This window comes from Apostichopus japonicus, chromosome 2 (assembly GCF_037975245.1).
Source record: "Apostichopus japonicus isolate 1M-3 chromosome 2, ASM3797524v1, whole genome shotgun sequence".
NCBI lineage: Eukaryota > Metazoa > Echinodermata > Holothuroidea > Aspidochirotida > Stichopodidae > Apostichopus > Apostichopus japonicus.
The window spans coordinates 11,303,095-11,327,375 of record NC_092562.1 but is presented as its reverse complement, the minus strand read 5'-3'; the positions used below and the strand labels follow the sequence as shown (position 1 = coordinate 11,327,375).

Sequence of the window (24,281 nt, the reverse complement as noted above, 5' to 3'; positions counted from 1 at the left end):
GGGGGTTGATATTGTTACATACAGGGGAATATCCAATTATGACTGAATACAATAGCATGTTAAGACTGGCACAAAGTTTGAAAACCGATTTGTCTTTTTTTATCGGTTCTTCACACTTAAAAACTGCAACTGATGAGCATAAAGTTTCCTGGTAAAGCCTCAATGTTTGTTATCTACGATAAAAACATGCAAAAAGGTGAAACACAGGTTTAATGTTTGCATCGATCAGGTTCCATGAACTACATGATGGAAAAAAACGCTTGCATGCTGTTACTCGAGTTTCACAACTGCAGTGTGCGGCCATCATCAGACAACTTGACGTAAACAGTCGTGTATATGACCTTATTTCTTCCTCTTTCAGGTTCCATACGTACTTTTACAGTTTTGTTTTTCTTTTTGGTACTTTTCGTGTCTGAGAGAATTTGTGTGGTTTATGAATCGCTGCTTCAAGGGTCCTCCTGAAATGCCGAGGTACGACTTAAGATTCTGTGTCCTATGTGACTTGGGCTTTATAAACTATTGCGCTGGTTAAACATTAGCCAAATATAAGCTGGGAGATAGTAAAGGTATCGAACACACACAACGTGAATCGGGCCAGTGCCACCGCTGTGTAGAAGAAAATCTGGCAAATTTGCATACCAAGGACAGTATTAAACAAAAAAACAGAGCTCATCTCAAAGTGTTGCCATGGCAACAAACCACCCCAATGGTGCTAAAAAGAAATAAGGTCACAGGACTGTTTATGTCTGATGATCACAGCACACTGCAGGCTTGAAACTCGAGTAACAACATGCTGTAAGTTACTGTACCATATAGGGGTACTATATTTTATATGAATATATTACATAAAGAAATTCCGCGTATACTTCAAAAGAATATTATTAAAGAAAAGCAGAAAAATACAGGAGTATTGTTTTGGGAAATGTATTGGAATTTTGGTCCACTGGGACCTTCGTCAGCAATACTTGGCAGCCGAATGAAACGTGCAAAATGTAACAAAATGATAATATGACCCTAGATAAGTGTAAGTTGCATTGATAGAATGAGAACCAAATAAACCATGACTATACAGAAAGCAGATTCAGGAGCAAAGAACGGATTACATATGTTTGTAGAACTGATAGTTGTTAAGGGGTCCCAAGTCTTTATTGAGGGCTGTGATGTGAGACTTAAAGGAATTTTTTAGCGGCAGTCTTAGTCTAAATTTCTGAGGTTCTTTTGGGTAATAGTGGCAGTCTATTGGGTATATGAAAAAAGCTTCATCATTTCTTCATTCCCACAGTCATAGTTCGGGGATTTTTCATCATATGATTCAGGAGAAGCAGATTTTTGAACCTCGAGCCAACTTTTATATTTTGAACAGTGGAGAATGATGAGCGATGGTGATGTCGAAGCACTTTGTTTCGGGGGCTGCAGGGACGCTATTAATAGCAAGCTACACTGTAGCAATGAAAATTCAAGTTTTTAAAGTAAAACAGCGATTTAGATGGGAATTTCCAGGTGAAATAGCAACTTAGGAATCTTTTAGAGAGGAAAACATTCCAGACTTCCCTAAGTAGTCATTCTTCAAAATTTGTTGTTCAGATATTTGTTATTTGAGAGATTTTTTGAATCACAGCCGTACGCAAAGTCTGTACACATTCCTGTGTATTGTATCAAGGCCAAGCTTAGAGTGAGATCTTTTGTATTCACAGCCGTACCGCGCAGTCTGTAACACATTCCTGTGAGCGTATCAAGGCCAAGCTTAGAGTGAGATCTGATTGAGTCTGACCAATGTGCCGCTCTGACGTCGCGTCTCGACGTAAGTCAGTGTTAGATTCATATTTTCTGGCAGGACGGGCCAACATTTCAAGCACTCTATCACAGCAACTAAAATTCATCACAGGGCAAGCTTACAAGGGCCATACAAAGGTAAAATATGATGTGACCAGAAGGACTGGATCCCATTTTTCACTAAAAAATGTCTATAATACGAAAGATCCAATCGATTTTTGTACGTTTACGTAGAGGATCTGAAGTAGCGAATATGAAGCTCTAGACAATTAAAATACAGTTTAGGTTTTTGAGAGAATGATATGTGGGTACACATGCATATATTTTTCAATATGAAGACACACATAGTTACAGTACTATTAAAGCAAGGAAGCTTGTACCTCACTAAGCCCTCTATACAGCTCCTTTAAATTTGTTTTCTTAACCTTAAAATGGTTAGTTAATACTTTTCAGAAGCTTTTTGCTATTTTAACAGAAGCCGTCAGCAAAAGAGCAATTTTTCCTTTGTATTATTCACAGGTGACTCATGACAACTACAATAGAAGATTTGTTGGTACAACAACAACAACAGCTGGTTGTATATAAGTGAATGAGTTTGCAACTACTGTGAACATTCACACACACACACACCATCCAGTCAGCATACTGTAGCTAGGGAACAAAGAATAACTTATACAGCAATGCATAGCAAAATGCTATTAAAAAAGAAACAATGGCCAAATTGCTAGATACAAATTTAAACATGTAGGTGGCATACTCCCATTAGAGTCTATATCCATCCGCCCGATTGTTCTCCTTCAGGAAAAGGGCCAAAAACAGCAGGAGAACATCTTTTTTGACCTGTTATGTGTTATCAATCATGATCTAGTTTTTAGTGGCTTGCATGTTGAAGAACATGAATGAAAGTACATGTGGTGAACAAATTGGGTCAATTGAGGCAATTTTAGACCCCCCTTTAGGCCTCCCAGGAGCAGCGTACGAAAATTGTTACACTACTGAGTAAAGAGGTTTGTTTGCTAACTGACGAAAACTTCAGGCTCTGATAGCAAAAAATCTGCGCTGTCATGATGCGGAAACTTGATGGTGCCATGAGAGACCAACTTGTCAGCTATCCAGTGATGGGTAGCGTTTAGCTAGTGAGATCTTCTATCTAGACGTAGAGACCACATTACTTTTGTGATTTAATGTGTAAGTCAATGGGGCTTTTAATGGGCGTATGCTATCCTGTACTGTACAGTATATAGGTCTAGTACAGTTTAAGCCGTTTGTGTCCACAGAAACGATGATAGCATTTTGTAGGAGACCAGATTCAGAGCCGTCGAAACTGCTACACAAAATCTAAACACAAAATTATTCACTGAGAAGTGATAAAAGTTTTGACCACTGAGAGAAGTTCAGTTTTTTTTTTTCCTTTTTTAGCTACATTAAAGCAATAAGTAGATCAAATCAAAAATTTGTTTCAACATTATGTAACTACTGTATATAATGTAAAAAATTTATGCATTTCATACATATTATCACTCACAACACAACTGACAATATACTGTGTACACACAATGTGTAACAAGGCCAGGCCAGGCCTAGTATTTCACATATATGTTGAGGACTCATTTACTAAAAATCTTTAAATATCTGCTTAAAGGGTGTGAAGACTCGCGCTAAAAGAAAAGTCTAATGCCAGTAATTTGACCTTGTTTCGTATGAGGTGTAACAGAAATGTTAGACACCACCATCGATCCCAGAAAATACACACACAGCTTGCTACCGTCGGTTATTAGACACTAGTGTACAGTCAGTACATACAGATGCGGTCAATACCCACAGCACAGTGTCCAAACGATACAGCGATTGACATCTCAGGTCCAGCTAAAGATAACAAGGTATCACGTTTCATTACTGTCTGCATTTTGTAGCAACAAGAGAAAAACTTCACTTGCAAGCAACGGAAAGTTAACTTTTTCAGAGCGCGGCATACGGTTTGGGGCGAGTCTTCAATGCCTTTAAGATATAGCTTTACATATTGACTGGCTAAAATCAAGTTGTCAGTGGTATTTACTATTTTTCCTGAATTACAGCACACATTGATTACTGTACATGTACAGGCTCATGGGGGGGCAGCCCAAAATTGCTGAAATTACCAATATTTCTGATAACCTAAATCCCATTATCGTCTAATACTATTTGAACAAATAAAATCCCTTAGAGCTTAAACATTACAAATATGGCGTTAGATTGCCACAAAAAAATGTCAAGTTTTTGTGAACCCACAGTATCGGTAATGAAAGACTTTACCGATACCGGTATCAGGGCCCATACTGCCACAATCTGCCCACAGAGCATACCCATAGCCAGTACATGCAAATTGTTCGGAAAATCCCAACGTAATAAATTGGGAGTTTCCAATCTTGTCAAAATAATTAAAGTTCTATCAAAGTGTTGGAAGGGACAAAACAAAATTCCGACAAAGCTTTGAGGTTAGTCTAGTCTATTCTATTTCAAAAGGCTATTTTTAAGTGATTACAGTGCATGAATACCATTGAACGAGGCTAGAGCAGGGAGCCAGTTTACATAAGCTGCAATGCACCATTCTACTCGATAATGGAAACTCACTGAAGCGTTTTAAAACGCAAACATACAGGGCTTGCCTTTTGTCAAAGTCAGCTAACTAACCAGACACTTTTCTTTGGTACCTGAATTCACATCAAGGCTACAAACTTACTGTATACAGACCAGCTGAGTCATTCAAGGTGTAGTTGTTTGTGTTTCTTTTGTGAGTAAATTAGATTACATTAAGTGACAACAAGTCTCTGTGTATTGAAGGTCATGTTTTGCCACTATAGCCTACTGTATGATGGGAGGTATATACAGTACCAGTACTGTAAATGGATGCACACTGCACTGTAGGTGTCACACTGTATCCATCCCAGTAGTGAACCACCAATTGGCAAAGCAATCTTTTTTGGGGGATTTATTATCGACATGTGCACATCGTATGGAAAACGACATGTTTTGTTATGAATCTAGTAACTGTCAAAAATGTGATTTCTTTAGAAAATTATAAGATTTGACTAGATAAATATTTACGTTTCATACTGCTACAGCCAAGTTTGAGAAAGTACAGAGGTTTATGAAGAGCAAAATATCACCATAAATTCCTTGTGGCAAAGTTTCACACACTTATTTCATCCAAAATGTCATATTAAATCAATCTAGTATAACTCATAGCCGCTGTACTATGTAAAACCCTACATGCAGTCAATGACGTACATGCACTGCATCAATGTTATAGTGAGCACTACAGGAATGTGATTTGGAGTAATTTACCTCAAGCAACTCTACATTAAGAACTCAGGACTGATTTGCCAAGGTCTGTGTTGTCCGATCTGCAAATCTCAACCAATTAGAATTACTTTTTCTGAAAGATAACTTCTCTATGTCTCCAAATCCATTTGAAGGGAACATATAGTCACTATTAAAGCAGAGGAACAATGCCGTTGAAACTATAAAATGGGTTACCATTATAAGCATAGCTCACTGTGCAAATAGAATAGGGAAGCCTTAACTTAAATCAATAAAATGAGTCTTTCTCTTTAACCTCCCAAGTTCGATTGTAAACAGACCTCGAAACAGTGAGAAAAGTTAGAGAATTGGAAAGATAACTCTTTAAACAAATCGCTTTCTCTTTCAAAGCTAAAAAAAACAAAGTAAGTCTTAGTACTTAGTGAAATAGCAAGTCTGAAGTTGGGTCTCTGTGATGATGCAATAGGAAGCTTCAGTGCAGTGTTGCATGCAGAGCGCAATTTTATGTAATTATCTTGAGAACGAAACACCAGACTTTACATATTACTGTAACAGTTTGTTACTAATGCAGCGATGGTTTTCTTTATTGTTACTTAAGTTTCATATTTTGGAGAAAAAAAGGCAGAAAAGAAAGCAGTTTATATACTACATGACAATTTTGAAACAATGTCAATGCACTCTACAGTACTGTACATGTATACAACAATCCATCCACACAGTAAGTCATTACATGCTTAAGTGTGTCAGTTTGCAATACTTGTGATTCTCTAAACATGCAACAACACATCTATGACTCAAAACAACAATAAACATTTCCATGTCTGTGTAAATTGGTACAACTGTGATGTTGCCCAAGTTGCAACACATCAACACAAAACCACAATCTTGTGTGTTATTTCACACAAATGTGATGCTCTCAAACAACAGGGAGTCTGTACAACCAAAAATATTCTCAGATATATAGCTTTGAACACTTCTAACAGTATATAACTCTTTAAGTTTGTAACCACAGATCATCAACACTGAAATATCATAACATCCAATCACACTTTACTCAATACAACTATGAACCCATGCAATCACCTCATCAACACAAAACCAAAAAACATTCTCTCATATAGCTTAAACACTTCTAACAGTTATCCTGAAATCACCTAATCGACACAAAACCTAAAACGTTCTCAGATATATAGCTTTAAACACTTCTTACAGTGATTCTCTAAGTATGTAACCGCATCATCAACACTGAAACATCGTAACATCCAATCACTCAATACTCAATACAAGTATGAACCCATGCAATCATCTAATCGACACAAAACCAGACACCTTCTCACATATATGTAGCTTTGAACACCTCTAACAGTAATTCTGTCAAGTACATGTAACCATGTGCATCACCATGACAGTACAATCATAACATTCTCAACATGAATCTCCACATATATACAAATCAATGCTATGCAAACAGAATCTAATGGGCAATAATACAAGTATTAATGAGGGTGGGTCCCTTTTCCAGTTAATGCTATGTTGTAAATCAAGTTAATCAACACAATAATGAAAATACCTATAAATTCACTGGGTTGCACATATACAGTATTGAGTACTGTACACAGTAGTATGGGACATGCTCAGAATAGCTGTTAACAAATGAGTTATTGTTTAGCATCAGACCACAACTTGATATTGCAAAAATTAATATTATGAGAGGGGAGGGGGGAAGGTCGGGGTTTGGGGAAAGCATAGAAGTACAAGTTTTTAATTCTGCTATACAGTGTATGTGGACTGTGTCTAGTGTAAGAACGGACCAGTGCTCCCCATACACGTGGTTTGGTCTACCAGCACAACCCTATACTGTATACATGTGATTTATAGTGGCAAAGGACAAAAGAACAAATACCAAATGAAGCTGTTGTGTTTGAGATAGATACACCAAACTATGACTGCTTCAAGTCTGATGAATTTAACTTGTATTAACGACAGTACTTAAAATCGAATATACACAAAGTCGGTTCAGAAAGCATGTTCATCTGTGTTGTACTTGAATGCAGGGACAGAGAGCAGCCTTGAAATTGGAATATAAATAAATATATATATTTTTATATATATATGTATATATATATATATATATATATATCAGCGAAACATGATTTTCTTGATACTTACACTCCACTGATCGACAAGAGCACCGTTCAGTTTGTTCTCTTCCACGTAGGAGATGAGGTTGGTTAGAGGTATAGGGTCCATTGGTGGTACCTGAGGGGGTGGTTGTATCACGGCTACAGGTTGTACCCCTCTATCGATAACGTCAGAACCACCGACTTGTCTGAAGTTGATAACTGTGGCCCCTCCTGAGAAAATGGAATTACAAACAAACTCTCTTGTAACTCAAACTAATAAGTTATTAAAATAGTTGCTTTAATATTTATATATATCAATTTTATGATCCACAAATACAAATTTGCCAGCCTTAAATTTTGTTTTTCCAATTGTTGTGTTTTTTGAGTACAAAAAACAACAACAAACAAACCAACAAACAAATAAACGACCAAACAACGCCGAATGTTCTTGAAGAGAAAGTCTATGTCACACAAATCATACGCTACGCTGACGATGAGTGAAATTCAGAGCTAAAATCAATCTTTCTAGTCAATTGCCCGAAGAAGTAACAAGAAGTGATCTTCATAATCTCAAACCCATTAACAGACTAATATATTAATTAGTTGTTTGGCTGTAATGTTTCACACATGCCAAGGTTAAAAGAAAGTGTTGCTGTTTGCAATTTCATTACTATATATATAATTTACATAGGTATATTTCATGCTCCATCAGATGCGCGCGGCGCGCCAGTGTGTTACTGTATACAATGTTCACTCTCGGAGTCTCGGGTGACATGTTTCAGTCCGAAAGCAGTTCTCCTCATTAGCTAAGGAAATGAAAATGAAAATGTCTAGTAATTGCCCGTTAAAGCAGTTAATGACAAATAAAGAGAGGTCTCTTTGGTTTGTAATAGGTCAAGTTAGCTAGGATTGACTTGCAACCGCTTTCAGAGTGAAATTTTGGCCCAGAGAGTCTCGATATTATATTATTTTTGTTTCTTGTTAATTTTCTTTTGACATTCATGCAGCAATATAAATTGTAAATTGACTAATTTGTATCTTAATTATGCATTGCATGATGGGAAATGTAAGAGAGAGAGTGTTCCTCCAAAAAGAGATGTCTTAACAACATCAGAATGTAGTAAATAGGGGCATCTGTATTTTATTGGCCAATGAATGGTCTGCCATCAGTTGTGAATAAACTATCAGTTGCACAAGTCAACGGGGGTCATCCTAAGTTTGTTTCTCAAATTCGCACAAAATTCAAACAGTGCATAACATTCACAACAGTGTTTTTTGTTTTTCATGGTATGAGACAGCAGATGCAAAAAGCAAAATGTGTCGTGAGATTTGAGCAGATAGGTTTGTCAATAAGTGGGCTACATGTACATCTGTCCTGCTTCACGAAACAAATGACTCCATAACTCAAACGTCATCATCAGCAGGGAATCATTACTCCGGGATCGCATCGCAAAACGCTATACAAATTGGTCAAGTTGCGATACAAGTCCAAAGATGTAAATTTCACACTTTTTTTTGGACACAGGAATCATACAGCATTTTTATATTAAGAAACTTTAGACTTCAGAGCCTTCAAAAACTGCAATGTACACAAAATTTGAACTACTAAATTATAACCCTGGTATGTACACCTTAGCAATGTCCTGAGGTGTGAACTTTTGAAATCCGGCAAACCACAGACAGAAGTACGGGGAACTAAATGTTATTTACTCTCTGTCATTTTGTCACAGGTATACCTGGGTGTGTACAGCATGAACACCCATGTGGTATGTGATAACTTGGTGCCAAGTTGGTGGTGTCATTAAAAATATGAAACAAAGATATGAAACGTGTGATGAAATCACAAAATAACAGTATACAGGGAATAATTTATCCAGTATCGCATTGCAAAATGGTCGGCAAGTTGCTATATACAAGTGTGAAGATGTATATTTACCATGTTTTCTACACAGGAACTACAGTATTCAATGAGAGAATAAAAATCAGAGCCTTTGAAAATGCTACACAAAATTTGACCACTAAATTTTTATGTACAGTATGCAAGGAAATACAACTGCCATCAATGGTCTGTGCTTACATGTGTGATATGTATGTAAAATTGTGATATGTATGTGAAATTGTGATATGTATGTGAAATTGTGATATGTATGTGAAATTGTGATATGTATGTGAAATTGTGATAGGTACGTGAAATTGTGATGAAAATCTCACTCACACAGCTACGAAAAAAAAACTTGCTCAAGACATTTAACAGTTTTGATGCGTCTAGATATCAGATTTGTTGCTAATTACTTTATCTTTCTTGTAACTGTCTGCTATGATGATACTAACATCTTATTGTTTGAGATTTAATGCAAAATATGCCTTTAACATTTATAACTTTACAATATATAGTTCTTTTTGTGTCAACACTGTTTACATTTGGATTAAAAGGAAAATGTTTGTTTTAGAAAAAAAGTATGTTAAGAGAAAAAAGAAAAAAGGTGAAAGCAAAAGTATTTGAAATGGCTTCTTCAACACGAAGTATTAAAACTGAATGACTTACACTGTAGTAAAATATCTGACTTGTTTCCATAACACTTAGTTAACTCATAGAGTAGACTGCACTTACATAACAAATCAAAAGTTGTTAATTACTTGCTTACTTCTACTTTCCAAAGGCACTTGCACCTACTTTTAAGGACTTTTAAGATACTTTATACATCATCACATACACTTCATACATTTCCACAGTACTGTACAATGCAAGGATAAATAATAACCAGAGTAATGAATCGGGTCAAATATTGCTTCAAAGTAACTAAATTTGATCTGCATTATTTAAACATGCAACCCTAGCAATGAGTTTGCAACTGACCATACTGAACAAACCCTCTTAGTGATTTTAAATCACCAAATTTGATAGGTTAGTAAGAAGTGGACTACATTTGTTCCTCAACCTTCCATCCCCGTAGAAACTTTTCCCATTTCACTATTCATCATTCCCAAAAGAAATATCCAAATTGGAAACTTTCAAAGTGTAATGACATAGTTCTTCCTTGTTGGGAATGAAAATTGGCTCATTGTACAGTATGTCATGTACTGTACAGTACTGTATATTGTTTAGGAGAATTTCAGCATCAGAAAGCACCTTAAAAATTGATAAAAATCAACTAGAACAGCTGTTTTTTAATATATAGGATTTGTACACCCTCCAACGTTCCTTACCTGTGTCATCGTGTTTGTAACTGGCATTCTGGTGTCCCTGTTGTGCAGTTTTAACCTCAAATGTCTTGATTCTCAATCTCTTTCTGTTGATGGGAAGAGAAACCAAAGGGATCAACCACAAAGCTCTGTTTACACATATATACATGAGTGTACAAGAAATGATGGGAAGACTGTGCAGATATATAGTCTATATAAGACTATGCAGATATATGGTCTATATAAGACTATGCAGATATATAGTCTATAAGACAACGCAGATATATAGTCTATAAAAGTACTTGAAACTATGAGCCTGATGGAGGTATCTTTTTTTTTCTCCCTGTCTTTACGATTATGATGCAACTTTGGATCGAGTCAACGTAAGCTTTGACGTTTTCTCTTTCTGTCCGTAACGAACTGTAAAGGGTAAGTTATGTACCAGATTTGGCGTAGCCTTGCAGACAGGGGCGTAGCCTTGTTTATGGTGTGGGTGGGGGAAGGTGCAAAGTCAAATTTCCGTCCCCATTTTCAGGCACATAGCGGTGGATCGTCGTTACGAAGCAGACTTGGCAGATCTATAGCCTTGCAGAATAGCAGAATACAACATTATTTTGGCTAGATCAAGCAAGCACAATTCTTTTATTTTCACTTGGGTTGTCACATTTTGTGGAGAAGTTTTGAGGTCCATGAAGTTTAACTTCTCCAACCCTATTTCAGTAACTATGGCTAAAAAGACTGTTATGTACATCCTTTGCAGAAATATATAGCAAGTATAGCAAGCATACAGTACCACGGCATTTTGCTATGCAATACAAAATAAATTTTTCTCTGAATGTATCTGTTTTCTTGCAGTTAAATCTTATATGGACATGTTTTTACACCATTTATATGAAATAGTGTGCAAAAGTTGTTTACTATATTTATTTGTTATAATTATGTTTTTTTTTTTTGGGGGGGGGGGGCAGGGTCCTGTGAAAGAAGAACTTACTCGAAAGTATTTTGATGAGGCTTGCATACCATTCTTAAATATTATTTCCAGACAGTGTTGGTTAGAATTGTCACTCTTTGTCCCAAAATGGAACTTGCAGCAATGATGGCATAGATGCCAAAAATGTTGATCAAAAAAATATTCATTTCTCTGTTTTTTTCTTCAAAATGTGTTAACTTTTACAAAGTATAGATGAAAAAGCTTATCCATAGCAAACCTATTCCACCTATTCCAAGTCAATAGGAACTAGAGATACACACTGTGTTGGACATTTGTAGCACATTTCATAGCATAAAGCAGACATATCAAACTAGACTATGTACGCAGAGTGGATAAGTTTTGAGACTTCAGGTTTACTAGGCACATTCTTTAATCATCATAACAATGAAATAAAAACTTAAAATTTTTGCCTACTAAGGTTATTACTGTAAACATGTACAGAGAATTACCTCACAAAGCAAACATTTTGAAATAATATTATTTTGCCAAGATGTTCAACACTTAAAGTTTAATAAATGCTCGACTATAACGTATACCGTACCTTTCTTTTCAAAGAATGAAGTCAAAATTTGGATTTTTTTTTTTTCTTTTCTTTTTTAAGTTCCTTATGTTGGTTGTTCAACAAATTTACATGTCGTTAATAAAAAATATCTGAGTGATGAAAGGCACAGAACGGAATTGCAGTAATGGAATCATTTTATTTCCAGATATTTTGCTTTTTTTGTTCTTGTCAAGAATTTTTAACATGTTCTGGTTTTAGTTTAATGACCATCCATAAATTTCTTTTGAGAGATACTGAACAGGCTTGGTCATATTTCTGACCACACTAAACAGAAAGAAGAAGGGAAAAAGGAAACACTGGGTTACAGATTGATACATGATTGAAGTGAAGGGGGGTGGCGAGGGAGGGGGGGTAAGGAAGGTTACGTTACCGTTTAATTATCAGTACAATGAAGAGCACGACAGCGACTACCAGGAGAGTCAGGATGATGACTCCCAAGATGATGAGCGGTTTCGAGTCCATCGTCTCAGGGGCTGATGTTCAGCGTTACTGAATGCAGCTATCCTATCAGTAATATATCATGAGATACTCTTAGCTGTAGCTGTAGGTCAAAAGATGGAAGAAAATATTACATACAGTACTATAAGTCACATATATACAACTTTAATTGAGCAAAGGCTAACTTATAATGGAGTCTTGTAATGAGTCAAGCAATTCTGTATATCTGGATTCGCAGTAACTTCAATTTGATTCAGTTTGGGGAATTTCAATTTCAATATCATACTTGGTAGGTAGATGACCTATGGTGAGTAGATGGCCCCTTTAAATTTTGTCCTCAACTCATGAATATTAAAGAGTGGGCAGGGCTTACCGTAAACTTCTTGTAAATATCTCTGCAACTGTCTGTCCGATTTGGAATTTATATTCTTTATGGTGATGTACTGTACAGTACTTACATATTTTTTCATAAGCTTTTGATCAAATACCTTATTTACACTAAGTCTTGGTGGCATTAATTTTATATGTTAAATTCTCTGTATCTACTGAAACCTTCTGGCTTATAAATAACTGACAATTTCATGTGTCATCATATAGGATGAATGAAAGTTTACTTGGATTAGGTTAACTGTTGGGAAAGTTACATTCGACAAGTTACACAAAAGCCAGACTCAAAACAACAGTCACACAGTACAACTTACCTACCTAGCCTAGCGGTACCCTCAGTAACTGTTAAACTGATGATTGTATAAATGTATATCGTTCACATATACCTTCATCCATGTACCAGATGTTTACCCTTTGTGACATTTATAACATGTATTGATCACATTAATAAAATATCTGCAGAGTGTGTTAATGACTTTGAACTTCATCTGAAACCCAGTTTGACCTAGTAAGGGGCAAAATATATCCCATGTTTTTCCCTTTATAAAAATAATTTACATTAATAATTTCTTTGCACGAATAACTGCAATTTGGTCTAAACCGCCATAGGTTTCAAGCCTTTCCACCATGGCCGAAACTGAAAGGCTTGTAACCTATGGCAGAAAGGTATCATGGGGGTATGTATACCTACTGTATGGCAGAATTTCACAAGATTGGATCCCATTAAGCATTAGCTAGTACCATACCGAATGAAATGAGTAGCAGACCTTACACCATTCCAATAAAGTTAGGCATACTGCCAAGTACTTTTGCACCTCATTACCAGTAACACTCACTCACTCATGCTAGGGCTGTGGGACACGGACTATAGGCTAGGCCTATACTATACTGTAACTTAGTGTTGGGTCTAACGTTACCTTTATTTAGGCCTAATTAATTTCGTCCTAAAAAGACTTGTCCTTAGAAGCAACATCAGAAGACCTATTGTGGTCTTTAAACAACTTTTGCTTACAGATGTAAAGCTGTAAAAGATTTAATCTCCTTTACTTACTCAGAAATTGGGACTGGTATCACGTTCTGTAAAAGAGTTAATCTGTGCTACCGTACACAGACTGTTGACAGTATGCCTATGCTAAATAGCCTAGTAAAAGTTTGTCAGACATACATCAATTCATCATGTACTCATAACGTTATGGGCTTGAACTGTACCAATGAAAAATTCCTTCGTCTCTTTAATTAGTCACGTCTACTGTAATTGTATGAACGAACCAATTCGTGCCGTCATGGTTCAATAATTTCAGATTCTGGCGAAAACCCATTGAAGCGATAAATTCCATTCAATCTCAGTTTAAAACTCGATGATGGAGCCGAGGGGCTGTCCCAATTGGGGATGAAACTGGATCGAAGCGGGCGTATGGAAAGCCGTTTTAACATTTAATCAGGACTTCCAGGTATCTCGACTTCAATTTTAGATATCTCAAATTTAAATTCAGATATCTCAAATTTATTTAAGATATCTACAATTAATTGTAGATATCTTAAAATCAATTTCAGATATCTCGAAATACCAGAAAATTTGAGATATCTGAAATTCTAATTCAGATATCTCGAATCCAATTTCAGATATTTGAAATAGAATTTCAGATATATCAAATTGAAATTCATATATCTCGAAATCCATTTTAAATATCATGAATTCAATTTAAGATATCTCCAATTTATTTAAGATATCTACAATTAATTGCAGATATCTTAAAATCAATTTCAGATATCTCGAAATACCAGAGAATTTGAGATATCTGAAATTCCAATTCAGATATCTCGAATTCAATGTCAGATATTCGAAATAGAATCTCAGATATATATATCAAATTCAATTTCAGATATCTAGCATTCAATTTCAGATATCTCGAAATGCATTTTAGATATCTTGAAATGCATATTAGATATCTCGAATTCAATTTCAGATATCTGAAATAGAATTGTAGATATAACTCGAATAAGAAACAATTTCAGCTATCTAAAATTCCCGATTAAATGTTAAAATGGCTTACGATTCGGGCGGTGCTTTTAAATGAAAAAAATTGTTTAATGTATTTCAGAGTAGCCTACATCAAATGTTCTTTCTACTAAAAGATAGAAAATGAATGAAGTAACAATGATATACAGATTACGAACATATGATTAACTACTAGTTTAATTTTCTTTCGTATTTTTTGCTTTCATTAACCCATACCTACCATGTCGATTTATTTATGATTCCTAAGAGATCAATTATTCCCAATTTACAGTTTGATTAAAGATCATTCGCAAGAACTTTCCTGCGGGTTCTGCATCCCCAACTACTTCAGACATTGCAGAGTGCTTAATAAGGCAAACAGGCAAATATTTTGAGGTTGTTAGTCTATTAATTGAATAATTGGTTGAATTAGTTGGGGTATTATTTGACTTTCTTAGTTGTTTGTTGACAATACTAATGTTTCTTGAGGACGGGACTGGGTTACAAGTCAAATGCCATATGCACCCTTTCTTTTATCTTCCGACCACTTATCAATGACCCTTTCTTTGCCCCTCGTTGAAAACAGCTGTGTGAGACAGCTACACCTACTGTACCTTGAACTGATTACGCAATATTTGTTTACACACGTGAGATAGAGGGACAATCTTCAATTCACATAAAACAGCAACACCGGACTGAACGTGATAGTAACTGCAAGTCAAGAAAACATATTACAACCTGGATGAAACCACTATTCAACCGTTTAGGTGATTTCGCCTGTGCGCACGGTGGTAAGGTAATATACCAAGTTTAAGGTGCACGTAATTCGTGATATGGGTGATCGTATAAATCACTCGATCGTTGGAGGTTGCGTAAATCACTATTACTGACCTATTCTAGGCTTAACCTAACGTACTTGTGCGCGTTAGCAGAGTTAGCAATACTACGTCCCGCTTGTGTATTAGAAAGGTTAGCCTACCTCTCGACAGTAAGTTAACGCTCTGCAAAGATGTATATACGACGCTATTACAGTGCAAAAACCTAACCATCAGTTACAAAATGAAATGTTACCAAAACTTATAAGGCCTAGGTCATGTTGTTTGTGGCATGCATTCAAAATTGTGTATCTTTCATGTAGCCAACTTGTCACATTTGTTAGTCAAACAATGTTCCTGACAAAATAATAATAAGGCTAGAATAAAGCAATGATAAGCCATTTTGTTGGTCTAAATGGAGGTCTTTTCATACGTGTAACTGTTGAAAGAAATTTATCTTTACAATTTAAAGATGTAGGCTATATCGGTAGTGAGTGCTGCCTATATTGTCAAGTATAGTAATAGTCCCAAAACTCAAAAGATTGAAGAAGGTATAACTAATGGTAACATCCTAGGTATATAGTTTTTATCATGCTTATATAAGAGTATAGATATAAGGATAGATGCAAATAAAACCGTACATGTCAGGAAGTTGCTTGCTAAGTTGCAACTTGTCATCCCAATATCAGATGCTTTCTGATAATATTGAGACATTCTTAATTTGTCAAACAATGCCAAAATCAGAGCAACATCATCACTTTAAATTGTTTTATGATCATCAGGAAGCAATTCTAAGCATTTAAGGTTCTTTTTATTTAGTAAAATCATAAGTAGTCAAAAAGGACTCAGAAGTTTGTAGGGTCAGTTGTTATAAAGAGACATCTAAAATCATAAAAGACCATCTGTCTTTATTACCACTGAGAAGTAGACATGATGGTCAGGCTGAGTTGGGTTGACTTTAGTCCCAACAGTTTGAGGCCAGCTTTAGTGTCCTTCTAATCTACTGCTTGTTTATACTGGTAAGCCAACTTGGACATAGTCAGGCGCGTAGCCAAGGGGGGGGGGGCAGCCGCCCCCCCTTGAGCATATTTTTTATATATTTTTTTAATGTTTTTATGATATCGCTAGTATTTTCAAAAGAGAAAATGCTAAGATGCAACTAACAAGGCCTGGGAAGTGCCATTTCCAGCGATCTGGGAGGCATTTTCAGCCAAAATTTTCTTGAACGCTTCACGCCAACCGTGGTGGCGCTACGCTTAGATAGTTTGCAATGCCGAATCTACAGTTTCGCCCCTCCCTTGGCAAACTCCTGGCTACGCGCCTGGACAGAGTACTGCAGGCCAAACAACATGAGATCCATATGCAAATTTTCTTCCGCCCTAATAATTTTCAAATGCAAATAATGCTGTCTATGAACTCCTAAGATATTGTAGCAACTCTTTAATCAAACTATAAATCATAAATAGGATGTTCTGACAATGCCCATGTAGAACTTTCTGATCTTGTAATTCCTGTAAAATGTTGGTAATATTTGCCTTTATTTTCATTTCTTAAATTAAAATTTGATTTATTTTGTCTCTGTTTCCTTTTTACACACAGAAATTCATTGCTCAAGACCAGAGTTTAAATCATCCTGTTCATATGAGAAGATCTAAACCTTAGAACCATTTTCTGTCCATAGAGGTAATGATGTCATGCAAATGTCTTCTTGTCTTCGGTAGACCCAACTGTGGAGGTTTGGGGTATAGAATATGGATGTGGCGACATGATGTCAGTAATTTTCAAAGGAACTTTCACAGAACCTTTGGCGGTTTTGGACCTCCTAGTAAAGTTGCGGACAGCTACAGGTTACATCGAGTAAACAAAGCCGTGGAGGAGATGTCAGAAACAGATCACCAGGACGATGAATCTGCAGATGGCAAGGCTGGGTCTCTATTAAAACAAAATAGGTTTGGGGACAGAGGCCAACTGACCGGTACAATAGAACGATTAGTGGAAGATATGATTCACCAATCCGTGGAACATGGTGATTTTGAAGATCTTCCTGGCAGGGGTAAACCCATTCCACCTAAACCAGTGTCCCCTTATATAGACATACACCAGTACAATCTTAACCGGGTCCTGAAGAATAATGGAGCTGCTCCAGAGTTTGTAACTCTGGAGCGAGAAGCCAAAGAAGATCTCGCCGAATGTAAATCTAGGCTCTTTCGGGAGAGGTTGAAGTTAGGTCCTGAACCTCTCAACGATTTTAACCGAAAGAAATTGGCTGGTTTGGTCTCAGAGTTTTCAGATGAGGTGAAAGGTGTCAATAAAATAATTGTCAATTTTAATCTATCAGTACCTTCCTTGAGGTTGCAAAAGGCTCTCCTGCGACCAGAGCGAGAGCTTGAAAAAGTGCTAGATCGTTACAAAGAGCATGCCAAAAGTATGAAGGTTTCAGAGGATTTAACAAGGATTGAAGAGCCAAAGATTACAAATCAAAACATCAAAAAGTCTACACTGAGTCAGTTTACTGAGAGGTTCTTTAACAGAATACTAAGACAAACAGATTAATATTACACTCTCTGGAGGCATTATGTCCCTAAAGAACTATACGCAGTAAAACCTGGTAGAGCAAATTTTTAATGGATGTCCAGTCAAACCATATGACCAAAACCAGCTTTAGAGGTCTTTCAGGGAGACAACTAATTGTGTACATCAAATTCAGATTGCATTGTAACTAAATACCTCAAGAAATGATATATATTTTTATCACCTTCCATCACTTTGGAGTAAATAAGTTAAAAAAGCACAGTGGTAGGCCTATTATCCATCTGAAGAGGAGTTTTACTAATCCAGAGCTGGTGGTCTGTTCACCAAACCTGCACATCTCGCCTAGTGCCTACAGTGTACATATTTGATATTCTTTGTTGTTTCTGCTGCAGTTTTCGGACAAATTTGCTGTTCGGACAACCCAAAAGTAGAACTGCTTTTCTGAAAGACAGCCCAAAAAAATTTGCCTTGCTTGGACTATCTAGAGACACTTTAGGACTTGAGGTTGTCTTGATATGGAGAAAACATCATATTATCTGGTGTACTGAAATGCAATGTTAGTAAATATTAACTCAAATTTAACTCAATATTTACACTTTCATTATGAGTGTGCGATTTTGTGCTGTAACTGTAGGTCAAATAAAATCAAACTCACAAAACTTTTGGTTTGATTGGTGACAATATGTGTCCATGTAACCAGAGCATAACCTGGTTAATGTTATGTATAGTTATCATTTTCTTTTATTTTCCTACTTTTGTTTTTATCCATTTAATCATTTTCTTTCATTTTCTTATTTTTGTTTCTATTCATTTGACAATGAATAACCTTTAGTTCCCTTAATTTTCAATTTATTACTAACTACTACATGGCAACAGTTAGTGGTCGGGTGGCCCTGTGCGACCTGTCTTTTTCTTTAACTAAGTAATTGTTTGTGTGGTCCCATTTTCTAGGAATATATGAATGGCTCCAACAGTCTATCCTGTTCAGAACTGTGGGTTAAATGGACAGTTTTATAACTTTTTTGGTTAGATAGGAATGTTTTGGTGATGGATGATTATTTTAAATGTACCCAAGGACACCTTAAGTTAAGTAATGTGTCTGGTAAATTATTTAATTGACAGCTGGTTGGTCACTGGACCTCAGATACCAGGAAGTGGAGGGCAAGCTGGTCTAGAGTAAGAGGGGGAATGTTGAGACAAAGGCTAAATCATGAATATTCAATGAACCAACCTTTGTGTTTAATTGGTTAAAGATGGTCATGTGTGAGTTGCCTTGTACTATTATTATGGGATGTATTCTTATTATTATGGGATGGAGTGAATAGGGTATCATTGTAGGGGGAAAATTAAGAAAAGACACTGACGCCGAGTTTGTAATAGTTAGAGAAGAAGAGGGGACGGATTAAGTTTGAAACTGATGGTTGGGCACGAGATCATAATTATTTTCTTAGACTAACTTCACCAGTAATAGAGTAGAGGACCAGTATTAAATTAATTAGAAGTTAAATGGACACTTGAAGCTATTTACCCATGGAGTTTTTATAGAAATTTAGTGAATACCTGGAGCTTGTTTTACAAATTGATATTCTATTTTAGTAAATACCTGGAACTGTTTTACAAGGAAATTTCATATTTAATGAAAGTTAATCACACGAAGCTGTACCAATGGAGGCAGAACTATATTTCATCCTGTGCTAATATCTGGTAACCCTATTATTTGTTGTACTAATTTTCTGTTGTGATGGAACTATAAATCCCCATTTTAATTCTACGTCCTTGTTTGGATCCAGAAGTGAACCCCTGAGATGACCCAACCCGAGTGATTAACAGTCTCTCCTAAAGACGCCCCAAGCTGAGACGCCACAAGATGTTATTTCCCCGAGTCGCGAGCTATCCAGAGAACCACCCATCCAGAGACGTCCCCAATTAAGTGACCCGCCCTAGAAGTTCCCCAAGGAGACAATTTCGTTTTCAAATTGTATTTGGTCGACCCGCGCCGCGATTTTGTTATTATTTCGTTGGGACTGATAAGTATTATTTTTTTTTTAAGTTCAGTGGAGTCGTTATAAGAAGTAAGAGTTCCGAGATATGTAAGTTACACCCATTTATATAGTTTCACATTAAGTTTCACATTAAGTACCCCCATTGATATTAATACAACGTCCATGTGCATAGTAAACACACCACTTTACCTTTATTTGTTTGTTTTTGTGTGAGCATTCCGCCTTTTTAAGTTGTCCCCACGATCTCAGAGTAAACCGGCCCTACCCTCATTTGAAGGTGCCACTTGTAATCTTCCCAAACTTAAAAATATATTTACGCCTGGTCACTGCGTTTTTGGCCGGCTACATCCACATTATTGTACAATAAGTAGCAGTTTGTGTTGTTCCCCAAGTTCTCCATTAGTGACCTTGGAAGAATTTAAATTACTCAAGCAGATCAACTGACAGCAACTGAGTCAATCAAGGCGATACTTAGAGAGCACTTTTTAGATCCATCGGATTTTTGAGCTCCGTGGAACACCCAAATAATAATCCAACGTGTTTGTGCTCACATAAAATATGTATTTTATCTTCTCTTCACTCAGATCAGATGTGACAGTTACATGCACATGCACACGTACATGTGTAGAGATATCAACAAAGACTACATTTGCCGGGGGGGGGGGGGGGGGGGTACCATTATAAAACAAATATTCATCAGAATAAAATCGTACTTGAATTACTGAATAAACTATATGTCACTTCACTTACAATTATAAAGTTAAATAGCATTTGAATTAATAAAAAATATGATTTTACAGATTAAAGAAGAAAAAAGAGCAACATATACAGGTGCGTATCCGGGGGGGGGGCGTTGGGGGCGCGCGCCCCCCGGGTAAGAAAAAGAGGAGAGAAAAAAAGAGAAGAAAAAAGGGAAAAGGAGCGGGAAAAAGAAAAGGAGGAGAGAAAGGAAGGGAAAAGAAGAAGAAAAAAAAGAGAAAAAGGAGAAAGGGAGGGAGTAGAAGATAGCCAAGACTTCGGGAAGAGAAAGAGGAACAGTCATAGTTAAAGCGCTTTTCCCTATTATATACACAGGGTAGCCAGTGACAGATCAAGGATTACGGAGGGGGTGTGCGCCTCACCCTACCCCTTACACCAACAACTCCATTTTTGACGTTCCCATGTTTCCTCTCTCACTAATGTATCTATATAAATACTATATATGATCTATCATAACGCGTGTGTGTATGGACGCCTTAAACAATTGTACAATTGTGCTATATGGAACCAACTGTGGCTGGTCTTGAACTCGACGGGGTCGTCGGGAACATGACGCATTTCGGGAAGGGGGCGAGGGCCCCCCCCCCGAGCAAATTTTCTTTATGACATCGCTAGTAATTTCAAAATAGACAATGCTCAGATGCAACTTACAAGGCCTGGGAAGTGTCATTTCCAGCGATCTGGGAGGCATTTTCGGCGAAAATTTTTCTTGTACGCTTCGCGCCAACTCATGGTGGCGCTTCGCTTAGATAGTTTGCATACAGGCTTTGCCCCTCCCTTGGCAATTACTCGCTTCACGCCTGTTCGAATTTGTAAAGCAAAGAGCAGATATAACATCATATCAGTGAGCATTGAAATGCCTGTTCCACGATGAACAGCCTCAAAAACTGTCTATGTGTGTAGTCGAAGGCGTAGCCCAATTGGATTTGGGGCTGTAACGACTTGCCCGAAAAAAAAGCCAAAATTTTTCGCGCGCGAAGCGCACGTTCAACATATCGATGTCAATATCATATAAGCAAGCATCGGTCATTACATTGCATGGCATAGTGTACCTTACGGTCCGTCAAAGTAGCACAGTATACCGCCGGATGCTAATGTAAACAACCAAATGTCTTATGCAGATGGAGAAAAAGCATACAGATCCATTTATGTCAAACTTTCTTTTACAGTAGTAATGTCGGCCAATCTTAGAACTTTATTTTAATTACCAGGAGATAATTTTTAAGCTATTCATTGCTATTTATTTTTCTTTCAGTAGGTGCCCGAAAAAAATGGGAAAAAAATTGGTTGCGGGGGGGGGGGGGTGGGGGCTGCAGCCCCGCCTCCTACGGGACCTACGTCTATGTGTGTAGTGTTCGGTTTCGATATACCTGATATCGGAAATATCTGCTATTTTTCATTTCCTTCAACCAAGTTTTATAATAGCCATAATAAGAGGTTTTAATATTTCTACACCAACAAATTAACTGTGTCTGAATTTTCGAAAATTTCCTCACCAACATTCTTCATCATACTTTCCTCTACTCGTGCAATTTGTACCTGTCTATTAGGGGTTGAAGGAGGTTTTTCCCTATTGGTTGTCCATAGATTGAATTTTGTGCAACATTATGGGTATGTTTTCAAGTGACTTTTATTCACGAGAAATGTAAATTTTCAAATTCTCAACAAATAATGGGCTTAAAACCTTGAAAAGTGGGGCTTTCGGATATTGTGGGCCGTGACGTAGAATCGCCTACAAAAGCAATGATCCATAGGACATGCAATGAGGTCGAACATGATGTGTGACTGGTGACAATCTTCAAAAAGGTTATGGATGGAAAAAAAATTGGGAAATACTTGGTTCTCAGGCAAAAGTGTACATTTGGTTGGTCATTTTCAAGCCCGAGAAGTGTCATTTCCGGTGATCTGGGGGGGTATCAAAACCAGAAATTTTCTTGTACGCTCCGCGCCAACCGATGGTGGCGCTCCGCTTAGATAGTAATTCGCGCCCCCCGGGTTAGAAAATCCTGGATACGCGCCTGATATATACCGTACCTCCAGATAATGGTTGGTTCTTCCGACCAAAATAAATTAGTGTGTGTAAAAGTAAGTTGACCTGACGTTTCGATCCTCGCAGGATCTTCTTCAGAGGCTAAATGAAAATAATTTAGTTCGGCAAATAATGCTTTATAACTTCTTTGCGTTCCAGTTTTTTTTTCTGTTTAACGTGGATATTATTGTTCAGCAATAAATTACGAATCTTTCCATATAGGTTTTGTTTAGGCCTCCGGGTGTTCCACGGAGCTCAAAAATCCGATGGATCTATCTTAATCTCAAATCTACGGCGATCAGCAAATCACTGACAACAGCACCTTGTATGTGGCACTATCTTCAAGTTTTATCAAAAAGTTATGACAGCTGGCAATACCACTGAGTTTAATACACAAAGGTATCGTGCTCTTGACAACATTCAGCAGACTGCAAAGAGAGATCTGTCTATAATTCACTCGTTTCCAAGTATGTTGCTATTGTACTAATTTGTCAAAACATTAGCAAGATTAAAGGTGGCAATGCACATAGCTTCAAATGTTCAATACTTGATTGTTTCTGCATCTTTAACACCTCTGTGCTCCCCAAGCTCAAGAAAGGTGCTTTAAGGAAATTAAAAATTCATGGTTTGCTAAAATATAATTTATTGAATCTCACCTTTCTGCATACTAGTTGGTACATATATCTTTAGTGATGACAGTGGAATATTTCTCAGAGTCATAAGTTGTGGATTGCTTTTGCTATTGAAGTTCCTTTTTAATCATGAAAAACTGAAATTTATAACTAAATCTTGTATTATAAAAGTGCAATTACATACCCCTCTATATTTTTCCTTTTATTTTCCTCTGAGAGAATATTTTGTACTAATCCTGAAATAAGAAATTTATCAAAATTGTCATTGTAAAATAGAAAAATAAAATGAAAGAAATATCAACAAAAGTAATATATACCTGTGTTGTTTTCCTGTATGATAAATAGTGTTAATCCATTGTTTTATAAATTCTAAGCACTCAACAAAATAATGTTCTTTGAACTTCATATTAACAGCAGAGCTTGGATGACATTTCAACACCTTAATTTTGTCCTTGAAGAATTTATACTTCATTGTAAACATGCCATTTGGAAGCCACACAAGTTCTCTGTTTGCTTATATTGAGTTTTGCCTCGCATCTGAGGAACTGACGTAATGGTTTTGAGTGTTAAACAAAGTAGTCCAGCCATTTTAATTGATGAACATTGGCTGTTTAAAGATCTGCTTTATTGGCTCCAATTATAGCACGCCATAGCTTGGATAAGTTTTGTGATTACGTAATCGACCTGCCACAGTCGTAACTCGACCTCAGGCTTTACAGTAAGCCTGCATAGCTTCTTAACAGCTTTGTGTGAAC

The 24,281-nt window shown here is 36.7% G+C and overlaps 2 protein-coding genes across 5 annotated transcripts in view; one reads left to right on the top strand and one right to left on the bottom strand.

The window, feature by feature from the left end:
* LOC139977962 (receptor-type tyrosine-protein phosphatase T-like) overlaps window positions 1–14,155 on the bottom strand; it is a 50,134-nt gene extending 35,979 nt beyond the window's left edge. Inside the window, exons 1-4 of one of the 2 annotated variants that reach the window (XM_071987789.1) lie at window positions 13,809–14,155; window positions 12,303–12,473; window positions 10,404–10,486; window positions 7,243–7,427 (exon numbers count right to left, since the gene is read on the bottom strand). In XM_071987789.1, the coding sequence (XP_071843890.1) occupies window positions 7,243–7,427; window positions 10,404–10,486; window positions 12,303–12,394 (360 nt within the window). In that variant the 5' untranslated portion in view covers window positions 12,395–12,473; window positions 13,809–14,155. The remainder of the gene's footprint in view (window positions 1–7,242; window positions 7,428–10,403; window positions 10,487–12,302; window positions 12,474–13,808) is intronic. The other variant, XM_071987801.1, reaches the window with a different exon arrangement.
* Window positions 14,156–15,395: 1,240 nt separating this feature from the next.
* Window positions 15,396–20,568, top strand: LOC139977954 (dnaJ homolog subfamily C member 28-like). Of its 3 annotated transcripts, none has more exons than XM_071987746.1 (2): window positions 15,396–15,552; window positions 17,171–20,568. In XM_071987746.1, exon 2 carries the CDS (start codon window positions 17,258–17,260, stop codon window positions 18,122–18,124), a length of 867 nt encoding a protein of 288 aa, XP_071843847.1. In that variant the 5' UTR covers window positions 15,396–15,552; window positions 17,171–17,257; the 3' UTR covers window positions 18,125–20,568. The 3 variants fall into 3 exon arrangements, with proteins under 3 accessions (XP_071843847.1, XP_071843855.1, XP_071843866.1); XM_071987754.1 differs by having other exon boundaries at window positions 15,397–15,547; XM_071987765.1 differs by lacking the exon at window positions 15,396–15,552 and adding an exon at window positions 15,602–15,744.
* Window positions 20,569–24,281: the final 3,713 nt, after the last annotated feature.

Bases quoted from the DNA above. Each gene is read 5' to 3' on its own strand.
- LOC139977954 (XM_071987746.1), top strand. From the start codon at position 17,258: ATGATGTCATGCAAATGTCTTCTTGTCTTCGGTAGACCCAACTGTGGA.